This window comes from Heloderma suspectum, chromosome 4 (genome assembly GCF_057233095.1).
Source record: "Heloderma suspectum isolate Gila_16-S chromosome 4, 16-S_ref, whole genome shotgun sequence".
NCBI classification, from domain to species: Eukaryota; Metazoa; Chordata; class Lepidosauria; order Squamata; family Helodermatidae; genus Heloderma; species Heloderma suspectum.
The window spans coordinates 114,394,233-114,408,440 of record NC_139461.1 but is presented as its reverse complement, the minus strand read 5'-3'; the positions used below and the strand labels follow the sequence as shown (position 1 = coordinate 114,408,440).

The following is a 14,208-nucleotide window of genomic DNA, read 5'->3' as shown; positions in this document are numbered from 1 at the left end:
AAGACACCACACTGTTTCTCTATGCTGAATAAATGTCTTCTGTGACCATGCATCTCATGATAGAAATTACCTAATTTTGTATAATTTTGGAAGTACACATTGCATTTGCTGTGTTACCTTCAACTATAGCTTTCAGTTTTTGATCTTGCTCAACTGTGTAACAAAAAAGGGCAATGAACAATCCTTCACCGCCACCATCAGCTTCTGCCAGAGTTGGGAGCCACAGCAGCCAGCAGTCACATAAAGGCAGTTCATATGTTGCTAAGAACTTTATGCATCCCACTATTTTAAGGAAATAATACCTATATTTCTGAATCAGCTCACAAACTAGAAGGGTGTGAATCTCTTCCCCATCACTGACCTCTGCTTCTATTCTTCCCAAACACACACCGCCATAATGTGGGATTTGGATGAACAAGGCATGAACAATCCTTTTTTGTTCTCTATATTAATCTTCCAATTATTAAAACAACTAATAGAGAAAGGTAGCTCCCACTCTTCCTCCTCTGTATGTTTTCTGTAAGTGTATTATTATTATTAAACTTATGAGTCATCCTATAGCCAAAGCTCTTAGGGCAATACACATAATAAAAACAAATATGAGAAAAACCAATGAGAAAACATATTAAAAGATTTTTTCCAGTTTTAGAATGTTTTAAACAAGGTAGCAGAAAACCCTGTTACCAAAAACAGAGTATTCCAAATTAGGGGCAGCCATGGCATCAACTCTTGTTAAAGCATTGTCCCCTGGACTGCTGAGGAGATGCGGTCGTGCAGGATTCATGTGCTACTTTTAGCCCCTCCTTTTTAAAAACGGTGTTGGTGAGTTTTAAGATCTTTGCACTGTTGTTGACTTCTACCTTGGTTTTATCCTCTTTTAAACTGATGGTTTTGATACAATGTCTTCCTATGTTGTTTTATGTGATGGTTCTAAGTTTTGTTTTGTGAACTGCCCAGCAGCTTCCACAAATGGGCCATGTGTTGTTGTTGTTCAGTTGTTAAGTCGTGTCCAACTCTTCGTGACCCCATGGACCATAGCACGCCAGGCCCTCCTGTCCTCCGCTCTCTCCCGGAGCGTGCTCAAGTTCATATTCATTGCATCGGTGATGCTATCTAGCCATCTCATCCTCTGCCGTCCCCTTCTCCTTTTGCCTTCAATCCTTCCCAGCATCAGGGTCTTTTCCAGAGAGTTTTCTCTTCGCATTAGGTGGCCAAAATATTTCAGCTTCAGCTTCAGGATCTGTCCTTCCAATGAGCACTCAGGGTTGATTTCCTTTAGGATTGACTGATTTGACCTCCTTGCAGTCCAGGGGACTCATAAGAGTCTTCTCCAGCACCACAGTTAGAAAGCATCAATTCTTTGGCGCTCAGCCTTCCTTATAGTCCAGCTCTCACAGCCATACATTACTACTGGGAAAACTGTAGCTTTGATTAAACAGACCTTTGTCAGCAAGGTGATGTCTCTGCTTCTTACTATGCTGTCTAGGTTTGCCATAGCTTTCCTCCCACAAATGGGCCATAGAGAAATGCCATAAGTAACAGCTTACTTATTGTAAGGGATAAGGGGATTTTGGAATTAGTTTCCTACTAGTCTGACCTTTGGAATGGCCATCCACCACATCCATACCAGTCTTAGACTGTGCAGCAGAGGAGGAACATACTTGCTTACAACCATACTTTACTGAAAATCCAAATGGGAAACAGACTTTTTCACATATTTAAGAGATCCATGAACTGAATAACGTGCGAAATGCAGCCTTCAAAAAAGGAAGTGGAAACTATAGCTGCTCCCCTTATAGAGAGGCCAAAAGCTGCCTAAAAAGGGGACCTTGAGAACCACCTGTGCTCCTCACTGAGAGAAGCCGAACTCGGATAGAGCAGCTCAACAAACTTCCAGGAAAAATGTTTAGGAGCAGAGACTTCTGTTCCATGAGAGTCGCGCGGGAATGCAACCTCCTACCGCACTCTCACGCCTCGCGGGTCCCAGGATCGTCTTTTACAGCATCCCCCCGCCGCCCTGGAGGGAAAGAACTCCCGCCCCCTCTCGCAAGTCACTGGCTGGGGCGGACTGAGTGACAGCACAGGCCCAGCCGGCTAGTGTTTGCCTTGCGTCCCGTCATGTGGGCTCTCTAGAGTCCTCCTCCTCTTCCGTGATTCCTGTCACGTGGGTCTCTGATCAGCTGAGCTTGTCTGCCCGGCTCCTCCCCTCCCCTGCCCGTCAGCGGGCCAAGGCTCCTTCCACCCTCCGCCCCCAGCAGTGCGCGCGGCGGTACGTAGGGTTATTTGATTGACGGGGAGGGGGCGACGGGGGGGTACTTGCTGCTCGCCCACTTGCGCGGCGGCTGAGGGCGAGGCGCTGCCGCTGGAGGAGCTCGGCTCTCGCCCCGCTGCGAGCGAGCCGGGCGGTCGCGGGCGTGTCTCCTTTTTTTCCTTTCTCCCAATTCGTCTCATTGAGAGAAAACACGCGGCTGTTGTCGGCCCCCTCGTAAGTAAGCCCGTGAGTGGCAAGCCCCGCTCCCCTGAAAACCTGCGGCGGGCGGGGCCGGTGGCTTGGCCAGAGGCTTTCTGGCGGGGGCCTGCCCTCGGCACCGCCCTGAGGATAACCAGTTGAAGTCAGAATTCACAATTAAGCCTGACGCCCGGCCTGGTGGCCTCCAGATGTTTGGACTACAACTCCCATCAGCCTCGGGCAGCATGGCGAGTGGTCAGGGATGATGGGAGTTGCAGACCAAGCCATCTGGGGGCCACCAGGTTGGGGAAGGCATGCTGTAAGTAAACGTTGCTTCAGCATCCTTGCGCTCTAGCCTCTCCCAGCCTTTTGTTTGTTTCAGTACAATGACGTCCCGGAAGAATGAAATGGGCCTCCTAGAGCGCAATCGTATGCATGTTTAGATAGAAAAAACGTCCTACAACTCCCAGCATTCCTCACCAGCCATGCTGCTGGCTGGGGAATGCTGGGAGTTGTAGGACTTTTTTTCTGCCTGAACATGCATAGAACTGCACACTTAATTGGTTTCCTGTGTGTTGCTATTTCCAAGTCCAACCTCTATCAGTTCTCTTTTGTCCGATCTAAAGCACAGATGGGCAATTTTGGCAGATAACGTTATGGTTCCTGGTTAGATGAGTAATTTGGTTGCTTAGTTCCTTTCAGGTGTAGCTGACAGAAAACTTAATATTCTTGATATTACTGCTGTCCTAAAAATAGTTCCATTGGTGTTTGGTCAGATTGTAGAATAAATAGGCCTTTAGTTCTCCATTCCCATAACGGCTGTCGCTGAAAACTGTCAGACTGGTGTCACAGGAATTGGGGCATTCATTTACAGGCCAACTATATGGAGATAACAGTTCAGAGACAGTATCAGCTGTTAGCCTGGCGGTGATCCTGCAAACTCTCAAGGCTCTCATATAGGTGCCACTGCACATCCGTTCTAACCCTAAATTGAAAGATCAGCACTTCACATTTGTGTCCTTTAAGAACGCTCAGCACTTAAGAGCCAAATGTACCTTAGCAAGCTGTGCTTGCTGAACAACACATTTTTACAAAAAGGGAGCATTTGCAAGTGAGCATTTTCAGTTTTTATTGTAACTAGTGCTATGTAAGTATTTTATGCATTATATATTTTTACTCATTCAGGCTGAAGAATATCTGAAACTTTTATCAACAAAGCAAACTATTATGTCTCATGCACGCAAACCCCCTCTTGTGACGGGCATTTCTCCCAATGAAGGCATCTCATGGACAAAGGTCACCATTCGAGGAGAGAACTTGGGAATGGGTCCAACAGATCTCATAGGTAAGTCAAGAAAGCTGTTTAAGTGTTGATGGCAGTATTATGTGTCTAGCAGAGGTTACTCAGACACACCAATTGCTGGCCAATTTTGATAATTCTGTGGTATTATGAAAATATTTGGTAGACAACATAAGTATTTTTTTCCTCATGAAGTTGAAGAGATGACATAGAATTGATGAGACAATATGTAGATAATAAATGGGTCAACCATTTAAATATTAGGAAAATGAAAGTTCAGACGAGATCTAGATTGGTGAAAACTAAAGCTATGACTTTGAGTTTACTCCTGCTCATGCTGCTCTGCTCTTGTCATTTGAGCATGGACAAGATATGTTGGGTTGGATCCAGATAGAGACTTGGTTTGCACAATACAACAACCCACCATGGGCAGCCACCCATGGTGGGTTGTCATGTTGTCCAAACCAGGACCATTTTCCATGAGCTGGCTTATTTTTTGCAAATAAGCCACACAGAACCCATGGTTTGTTGTAGCATTGTTCATGCCCACAATTGGTTGCCATGTAGTCTCAACTCAGGAGACCAATTTTATCATGCATTGCCGCAATTGGCTACAGAGCCACTTGGGAAGAATGGCAAAAATAGCCTGTGACACCTGCTCTTTGCGACCTCGCCAGTGACTGCCATTCCACTGATGCTGATACGGCACGTTTGAAAGACCATCACTCATTCCCAGCTTAAAAAAAAAAAAAACGGTGCCCCAAAAATATGCAGTTGAGGTCGTCATGGGGGGAGGCTGTCCGATATGTGTAGGCTTGCCTGGTTAATTTCCTTGTATGTTTCAGCTGTCAAAGGGAGTGGCAAAGTAGAGTAGGTAACATGAAAAGGCATGGGGAGTTAATATCTCCCCTTTCTGGAGTAGCTGGAGAGTCGGGAAGTGTTGAAAAGGTGGAGGGCACTGACAGGCATCAGTTCAACACTAAAAGTGAGAGGATCACATTGCCAAGGGGGAGATATTGTTGCTCTCCCCTTTTGGTACACTTGTTCCTTTGGGTTTTCCTCTCATTTTCAGTGCTTCTGAACTGTGCTACTGGGTCCCTCCTTTCTCTTACTGTTATTTCTCCCAGTCCTTCGCAACTGTGCACAAATTAGCCAATAGGCAACCTCGTCCTCTCAATTTCCTTGTATGTTACCTACTCCACCTGAGGGCTGCCTTTGACATCTGAAACATATGAGGAAAATAATCAGGCAAGACTACACATATTGGACAGCTGTAAGTGCACACTTGGGAAAGACTGACAAAAATAATAACAAAAAAATGTATACCCCCCAATTATGCATTTTTGAGGCACTAAATGTTTTTTAAAAGCTGGGGAATGAAAAGGGGTAGCGATCAGAGTGGGGATGGGGAGACAAGATGGATTTTGTGACAAAGTCCCCTGGGATATGTGCTGAAGCCTGCTGGAGGACTGAGAGGGAAGGAGAGAAAGAAAAAGCTATGGCAAACCCAATTGTCTCACGGATGTACCATGAGTTGTTCCGTGAACAACCAACCCACCATGGGTTATTCATAGGGTGCCTTAGTGTGATGTACGAACCCACCCACAGTTATAGTTAGAGTTCACCCACTGAAATTTAAGTCCCATTGATTTCAATAGGTCTACTCTAAGTATGGCTAAATCTGGATGCAATCTAACATTTGCCAAATGTCTATCAGCAAACACCTGTTACAGGAGGACTGGTCTTTCCAGTAGGAAGCTCTTGTCCCAAACAGCCAGGAGGCTCCTGGCATGAGACATATTCTTGAAGCTGTATCATAGGGCAGGAGCCATTTTTTTAATGCCTTCCTTCATCCAGTGGCTTATCATAGTGTGAGGTTGATAAGTTCACCAAGCAAATCTACACTCTTCTACATTTTGCTTGCTCCTTATGAAGGTATGTAGCTAAATTTTTGAGGGTTATGAGTAGCTCATTTAAAGTTATTTCAGTTTTTGGCTTTACTGATAACAGTGTTTTTCAAACTTTCTGAACCTGAGTGCTGCCAATCGGTCTGAAATTACTCTACCTTGTGACCCTTCCGCCCCCCCCCCCCCCCCCGGTAACCGCAGCACAAGTACTCTGTTCTACAGGTATGGAGTCTCTTGTATCTGCAGCCTGTTGCTGCATGTAAGGATCTGTGGAATAATCCAACACTGGCATTAGGGTTTTTTGTGAACCACCCAGTGAACTTTGGCTATGGGGCGGTATGGAAGTATAATAAATGAAATGAAAATCTCTGACCCCTCCTAAGGCCATACCAGGGGAATTATCATTAGAACAAAGCAGCAGCTCTTCCTGAGCTTTCTTTTTTCCCAAATTAGGTTGGGATGATGGGCGAATAGGGATACTGTGAAAGTTCTCTTCCAGGGGCGATGAATCAATCCCTTTGGGTGTCCATGCCTCACAAGGGACGTCTGGTCCAGAGTTTGAGAATCACTGCAGTACCATGCTATTGGTGCTTTCTGAGCTCCATTTTACAGTCTTTTTCAAATTTTTATTGTATCTGTAATCTCATGTTCACCCAGTGGTCGAGGCTGAGTACTTCAGTATTGGCTACTAATGTTTATGTATTTAGAGCACTGCCTTATAAAGCCTTCTAAACTGCTTTTTAAAGCTGAATTTCATAAAAGTAAGTAACACAAGTTACGTTTGTAAACCTAAAGCACTTCAGGTACTTATGAAATAAGGAATATTCACCATCAAGCACTTTTCCTCCATTTTGATCTGACTCTCTAATAGGCTTGACCATCTGTGGACACAACTGTCTTCTAACTGCTGAATGGATGTCAGCCAGCAAAATTGTGTGTCGAGTAGGTCAAGCTAAGAATGACAAAGGAGACATTATCGTCACAACAAGGTCAGGAGGCAAAGGGACTTCGACGGTTTCTTTCAAACTCCTGAAACCTGAAAAAATAGGTATGTTTGCCACATTCCTTTACATCTATACTTGTAAGTAGTTTTCCTAAGTAATTAAAATGTTATTAAGTCTTTTTTAAAAGGAAGTCTTAATGGGATCTGGGTGTGTGGTTTATTTATCAAATTCTATGAACAAATGAAGCTGTGTCTAGTCAGGCCATTGGTCCGTAGAATCATAGGGTTGGGAGGGGCCTGTAAGACCATCAAGTCCAGTGCCCTGCTCAGTGCAGGACACCTGATTCCCAGGCAGTCTCCCATCCAAGTACTAACCAGGGTTGACCCTGCTTAGCTTCTAAGATCAGATGAGATCAGGCACATCCAGCCCTTTGCTTGTTCTGTCTAGCTCAGTTCTGTCTACTCTGACTGGGAACAGCATTCCAGGTTGTCTAGGGCATAGGTATTTCCTAGGCTTGCTACTTGAAACCCTCTAAGTGGAAATGTTGGAACTGAACTTGGCATTATGCAGATAATGTGTTCTGCCATTGAGCTATGGCCCTTTCCTGAATTTCAGAATACTTAATATTTTCTTAGTTATTGATCAAGGTTTAAATTACATTCCCATACTTGCACCTGAATCCCATAGGCTTCTGTATAGCAGTAGGTCGGAGGTGAGGAATTCCAGATCTTATTGGACTGCAACTCCCATCAGCCCTACCCTGCATATTCAATGGTGAGGGATAATGGGAGTTGCACTCCAGCAGCATCGGGAGGGCCACATGTTCCCCAACCTCACACCTGCAGTAGGTTCTGTTCAACTCAGTAGACATCCGATCGAGTTCCAAATAACCCTGCTTTGATCACACAAGGTATTTTAACACCTGATAGTATAAAGCATATTTGAGCCTCTCTTATGCTGCCTGTGCCCATGTATGAATTTTAATGCTGGGAGGAATGTAGAGGAGAAATTAAATGTACACATTTGCCAGTGGAGGTTTTACATTTGCGTTATGGATGCAGGAAAGCAGAAAAAAGCAAAACAAAACCCAACAATGTTAGTGTCATGAGTGGAAGAGAGCTTTAGCTCAAATAAAACCCTTTGAATAACCATATATTGCTTTGCTACTCTTTGGGTGGCATTGCTAGGCCAGAAAATGACAATAAAGGCAGTGTGGGAGTTGGTTTCCAGGTTGCTTTTGTCCTACTTTTCCCAAACAATTATCTAGGCATATATTTTATAGTTGCTGAATTAAGTCAAAGAAGCCTTACAAGGCAGAACTTCATGAGGCTGGACAGGGCTTATTGTTATAAGGATATGCCTTTTGTTTTCTCTAGGTATCTTGGATCAGTCTGCTGTCTGGGTTGATGAAATTAACTATTACGACATGCGCACTGACAGAAACAAAGGGATGCCCCCTTTGTCTCTACGTCCTGCTAATCCTCTTGGTATTGAGATAGATAAGTGAGTACCAAGTAGTATTGATTCACATTCTTAGCAGCTTTCCCTGTATGGATTCCAGAAGGTTTCAGAGTTTGAAATGTGAGAAAAGCATGTATAGAGTCTAACAGAGAACTTGACTTGGTCATAGAAAGCTAGTGTTTCTTAACTCTTGTCATGCCTTTACTGACAGGGTTCACTTCTTCAGTTTCCCACTAGATAAATAGAAACAGTAATGATATTCCTCTGAGAGGTTATGAGGATAAAATCCTCTCCACGCATTATACTCTAAAGTGTAAACCTAGAGTGCTTCCAGGGAAGCTTTTATTGTGCAGTCACGTTGCCTCATTCACGGAATTTTACTGGGGGTCCAGTTGACAATGTCTTCAACTTGCAGCCTTCCTGTGTTTTCTCGCTGCTGCTGCTGTCATTTTTGGGGGCCAGAAAAAAATCCATTAAGGGAAAAAGATGGAATAGTTGCAAAATGCCTTTTGATTGTTAGCACTAGGAGCCCTTCATCTGGAAAATGTAAGGCATCATGGCAAACATATATACAGGTGTACTTCTCAGGGGGCTAGGATTGGCTGGCTTGGGTCCTGTTCAGTCTTTTGGGTTGATAAACCATGGAGCACTATCCTGAGAACAAGCTGTGCCCATGTATGCAATCTGATTCTGTTTTCATATTCTAGTTTGTAAACGGGTTAAACCACAGTTTTCCAGTTAGATTGTAAAGCACGGGTGCAGAACTTCAGGCCTGGGGGCCAAATCTGGCTCTCTGAGGTTTCCCAGAAGACCATGCCCCCTTCCCCGGGCCCCACCCCTTTCACCCAACCACATATCATTTTGTGGTTTCTTGGCTTTTTGTGCAGGTTTTCCCCCATTCTAAATGGTTGAAATACCTCTCCCAATGCTTAGTTACTGCCAGTAAAAATTTTACACTAAAATATGCTGGTATTTTTGGCCCCACCTCTTTTGCCTTTGACTGACCACCACTGGAATGTGGCCCCCAAGAGCCTCTTTGAAATGGAATTTCACCTTTGGGCTGAAAGAGTTTCTGCACCCCTGTTTAATTGGTAACTGGTTTAAACCAGCCACGATATCGGCACTGAAGTGGGGACGGTCAAGGAGGAAGTGCATGGTCACATGGCTCATTCTCTAGCCAAACCATAGTTTATTGGTGCAAGATCATTACATCTGAACTGGGCTCAGTGTCAGTTCATGGTTTGCATAATGAGTGAAACAGACCCCAAACAAGGATGATAAAGCACTTACCCCATAAGTCCCAGAAAGCATGCATCGAATTTCAGCCTTAGCATACCAGCTATGCAAGCCAGCAGTTTTGCCTGGTGCTCAGTTCTTTGGTAGGCTTTTTGCTTGTACATATTGCTTTGTGTTTTAGTTTTATTGTATATTATATTAATTTTATATTTCTGTATTGTGTGTGTGTCGCTTCAAGACTGCTTTTTCAAGTGGGAAGTGACACATAAACTTTAATAATAATAATAGTTTAACGGTCTTGCCCAGATCACTAGTTAAAACTCCATATAATGGGAATACTTTTAATAGCTTTGGGAGATAAAAGGATTAGATGGTAAATGAGGTTCTTACTTCATAGAAGCTGTTCAAGCTTCTAGCTGGTTTGCATTTGTGAGTGTGTTTAGATTGGGATCAGTAGCAGCAGTTGTAGGATAAAAGATTCATTTATCATTTATTTCAGATTTTTTTGAAATGCTAGTGATTTTTTTTCCTAACCACAAATCCTATTTCTATGCAGAATTACTACAAACCTTATGCAAAATTCCAATAGTGGCATTTCTGTAAATAACTGTTGATATGTCCTTTTCTTAAGACTTGCTGTGATAGCAAGTGTGTTCTTCTGGGTGTGGATCACTGCAATGTCAGAACTGCTATGTAACACTAGCACTGCAGAGAGGCCATGAAAATATTTAGAGTGGAGTGCCACGTGATCATTGCATTTTAAACACAGTGTATTGATGGGCGTATCCGTATTTTATTGTTCTGAGTAAAATAGTGGAATATAGCCTTATCTACAGTAATACTTTTGTCTATCACACACCTCTGCCTCCAAGTATATCCCGTTAAATTCCAGCTGTAACATAGCTGGGGGCATGTGGGCTGCAGTGCCATAGTAGTGCAGTGCCTTTATACATGCTGGGAAGTTAGGGATATTGCGCAAATTTAATATATCCCCAGTTGTAAAATCTGCTGAAGCAATCGTTAAATGCTTATGATGTTCATACCAATGAAACAGAAGCACAGTCGTGGCATTCTGTCAACATTGTAAACTAATACATTGGCACAGGTGTTTTTGGTTGAGATTTTGTTCTAACAATATTTGAGTTCTGCTAATCAAGCCCTGCACAACTTGCAACCCATCAAGCTCACTAGGCGTTTGCTTGGCTGCCATGTGCTTGGCAATTATCCTTTTTCAGCTTTGCAGTTCTAGCGTGGCAACAGTAATAGGAGGGTTTGGGGCCACTAGTAGGCCACCATCCCTTAACTGGTGGGCTGTGTTTGGCTTTAGTGCAGGTCTGCAATAACTCAAAACTGGTGAAATTAGTAATATAGAATGGTCAGGGGGCATCATTAAGTTAAAATGAAGAAAGTATGTTCTGTTTTGTCTGCCAGAGGTAATGAAGTGAGAGCTGCCCTGTTTGTAATGTTTATTACTACAATAGACCCATAAATAAATAAGAGGACAAACGAGTAGGAGAATATGTAAATTATCTATGCCTGCATGCAGAACTGCTGTGTTTTAATAGAAAGGTGGATGATATAGTATAGCTGGCCTTTCATTTTATTTATTTTAACTTTATGTTCAGAATTTGTTTTTCAGGAAGTATTAAGATTGTAGAATTAGATCCTCCAAAAGGCATGTAACCTTGTTTCTCTGGGGAGGAGGTGTAAGTATGTTACTATCATACACATGCTGAAAATCATGGGCCAACATAGCTCCAGACATATTGGTTAAATTTCAGTTGCAAAATTTATTTTATAGTCTTAAAAAATCAAATACTTGATTTTCTTATTTGTATGAAGATACTTCATGCCTGCTTGGTTTGTGTGATGAAGATTTTGCAGTGAAGTGCTTAACAGTGGTCAGTGTGGAAACTGCTTCCCAGTTGAGATGAGTCTGCTTCCAAATCTTTTTATTGCAAATATGGGTACCTTATAGCTGTAAATATGTTCACTGTTCACTTATTCTTGTGAAAAACCCTTTGAGTTCTGTGAGACTACAATAATACAGATGGTTGCTTAATTTCCCACTTGTGTCAGTCCTGCACTTAGTTCTGCATTTTAAACCAGTGAGTAGTGGGGGTGTATGCAGGTATGCAGCCATGTGCAACAATCTATTGGACTTAAGTTGCCTGTCAGGGATTGTGTCTAAGACTTACTGAAATGAATGGAAGTTGGCTATTAGCAGTACTTGTGGATTGTAATTGAGACACATGATCAACAGACCTGACTGGAGAATGCTTCTAACCTTTCTTGTTTTTATTTGTGTGTGTTGTATTTTGGTATATGGGTGGAAGTTGGGAGCACACTCTGCAAAAGCCAAACTAGGTTTATAGAGGATATAGAAGTCCATATGTGTGTGAGAGAGTGAAAATCTTTCGATGTGTACGCACACTTTTGCAAAATTATTTGAAATAACGAATTAAAGGAGAGGATAATGAAAGATAAATGTACAGACATTCTTACTGTAGGCTCTTTATTAAATAATCATGCTCAGTAGGGGAGAGGTAGCAGGCTTCCCGACAAACACAGCAAAAGGAATTTGCCTGTGCCTTTTCAGGATGTAAGAATACAAGATCTGACAACACAATACTTACGGACAGCATGCAATTGCAGTGCTACTATACCAATTAAAAATAATAACAACAACATTAAAACCATTCCAAACTGAATGTAGAGTTCCAGCTAAATATAGCAGACAGTAGTAGTTATATATGGTATGTACAATCTCAAACAGGTTTGGTTATTTTCCTTAACTAACACAGATGTGTTGCTGTGTTTACTACTATGGCAATGAAGATCCAATTCCAGCAGAAAAGCAGGTCTTCCATGGTGATTAAGACTTGAATCCTAAGATAACATAAGGAAGTTCATGGAAGGAAAGTTTCCCCTTTTTTTGTTCCCCCACTCCCCAGCAGCCTCCCACAAAGCCTGCTTCAGAGGAATGAATTGGCCTGGGTTTCAAACCTGATGAATTGGGATCTTGCCTTTGAAAACGTAGACCACAATAAACTAATTTGCTCTTAAGGTGTCAGGAGACTCTTATTGCTGGACTGATGTCGTTACTCTGTTGATAAAACTGGATTAATTGTATCTTTTCTATCTTTTGCTTCTCTGGCATCAATGTGTATTTTTTTTTATTTAAATGTAGCATTAGTTATCAATCCTAAATGTGCTTTATCTGGCTAGGAATAGTCTATCAGTGCTTTGTGTCCAATTACTGTGTTATTACTAGGAATGTTTTGAAAGTGACTATAAAGTTGAAATATTCTCAGTAGTGCTATGTGTCTTCAGATTAGTAACTTGGTTTCTGCCTTCAAGGTCTAGCTTGCTGATCGTACACTGCCACCTAATGGAACATGTGAATCTTCTTTTGTGATGTCAGTTGGCTGTTTTAGCAGAGGTGCTCTGTCTTTGGTTTCTATGTAAATAGAAGGGGGCTTTCATTCTTAAAACAGCTCAGCTGGGTTGCTGCAGGTTTCAGTTAAATATTTTAATTTTCCACATCAGAAGGCAGACTATCACAAGATCATGAAATCTGCATAGCTATATAGACATGATGGTAGCCCAAATACTTCAAAGCCCCATGGATTTCATTGGGAGAGGCGTTATATGATCTTCCATTGAAATGAATAGCACTTAACTTTGGTCAGATTTTTGCCCTGTATTTGTTGACTATAAATCTTTGTCATCGGTTTAAGGTGCCTGCCTACTTTTTCCCTTGTCTCTCACTGTGTCACTCAGATGCATTGGTTACGTGATGTTCTACCATATAAGTATTATACTTAGGCAATGACCAGATTTTCCATTAGCTGCCCTTTGGATTGTTCCAGAGAGCATCCTTGTCCTCTGGCCTACCACTGGAGATAGTCCGTCTTAACAACTTTGGGTCTGTCCTGTTTAGTCTGCTCTAGCGTCCTTTCTGCTGGTCTCCTGCATGCATGAGTAACAGAATACAGCTGGTACAAACTTTTGCTCCTAGGAGTCTGGCTGATACCAGACAGGGGGAATGTGTATGGTAACTTGGTTTGTTTATGGTGGTTGCCATTCAGTCTTTATTTACTTAAAATGGCTCTTCTTGACCTATAAAATCCTCTGGAATCTAGTTCATGTTACTTTTCACTGACAGTATCCAGTAGAACTGCTTTGTTTGAGTTTTAAATAGATTTTACAGAGTCATGTACACAAAAATCACTTCATCTGGATTGTTGATTACTATTTAAAAGCTATATTTATGAAACACACATTTACATTTCTTTTTAAATGAAAGCAAGTAAACCTGTCAAATTCCACCCATATAACTACATTCTGCTAAGGAAGCTGATACCACTGACCCATTTCTTTGGAAGCACTTGCTTGAGGTGAGCATTCTTTCACCAAGTTTCTGAATTAGGGTTGTGCTGACATGTTGTACAGGATCTGGTTTAGATTGCTTGATGGTATTCATACTTTGGCCACTGTGGAGATGGGTGAACTTCCCAGGGTTCAATTTGCAGTGGGCTCACCTCAAATGATCTGATCTGGGCTTAGTTCACATCGGATCTGGACTAGCTTATATTTTTAAGCTTGGCCTTATTATGAGCTCCAGATTTCATTGTGCTCCCATTGATATTATCAGGAACAGGAAAAGCTCTGAGGCCTCCCCACCCTCTTTGCAAGCCTTTCCCCAGAAGCCCTTTCCCGTGCCTCCAAACCTAATTAGCTTTGGCATGAGGAGATTTTTGCTGAAGTCTCTTTTAGGCACTAAAACGTGCATGAATGATGCCCTAAGCACCAAAAACCCAGGAATGATAGCTTCGCGGGGCGTTGGAGTCCTTAGTCACACCATAGAAGCCCTGGTAAACTACATTTCCTAGGAGTCTTGGTGCTGAC

The 14,208-nt window shown here is 42.5% G+C and overlaps 1 protein-coding gene across 4 annotated transcripts in view; it reads left to right on the top strand.

Annotated features, from left to right (window-relative positions):
• The first annotated feature begins 2,157 nt into the window (after positions 1 to 2,157).
• Positions 2,158 to 14,208, top strand: part of EXOC2 (exocyst complex component 2) — a 111,561-nt gene continuing 99,510 nt past the window's right edge. For 3 of the 4 annotated variants that reach the window (XM_084850468.1, XM_084850470.1, XM_084850471.1), the window contains exons 1-4: positions 2,158 to 2,269; positions 3,635 to 3,794; positions 6,528 to 6,704; positions 7,977 to 8,103. In XM_084850468.1, the coding sequence (XP_084706594.1) occupies positions 3,677 to 3,794; positions 6,528 to 6,704; positions 7,977 to 8,103 (422 nt within the window). In that variant the 5' untranslated portion in view covers positions 2,158 to 2,269; positions 3,635 to 3,676. Of the gene's footprint in view, positions 2,486 to 3,634; positions 3,795 to 6,527; positions 6,705 to 7,976; positions 8,104 to 14,208 lie in introns of all 4 variants that reach the window. The other variant, XM_084850469.1, reaches the window with a different exon arrangement.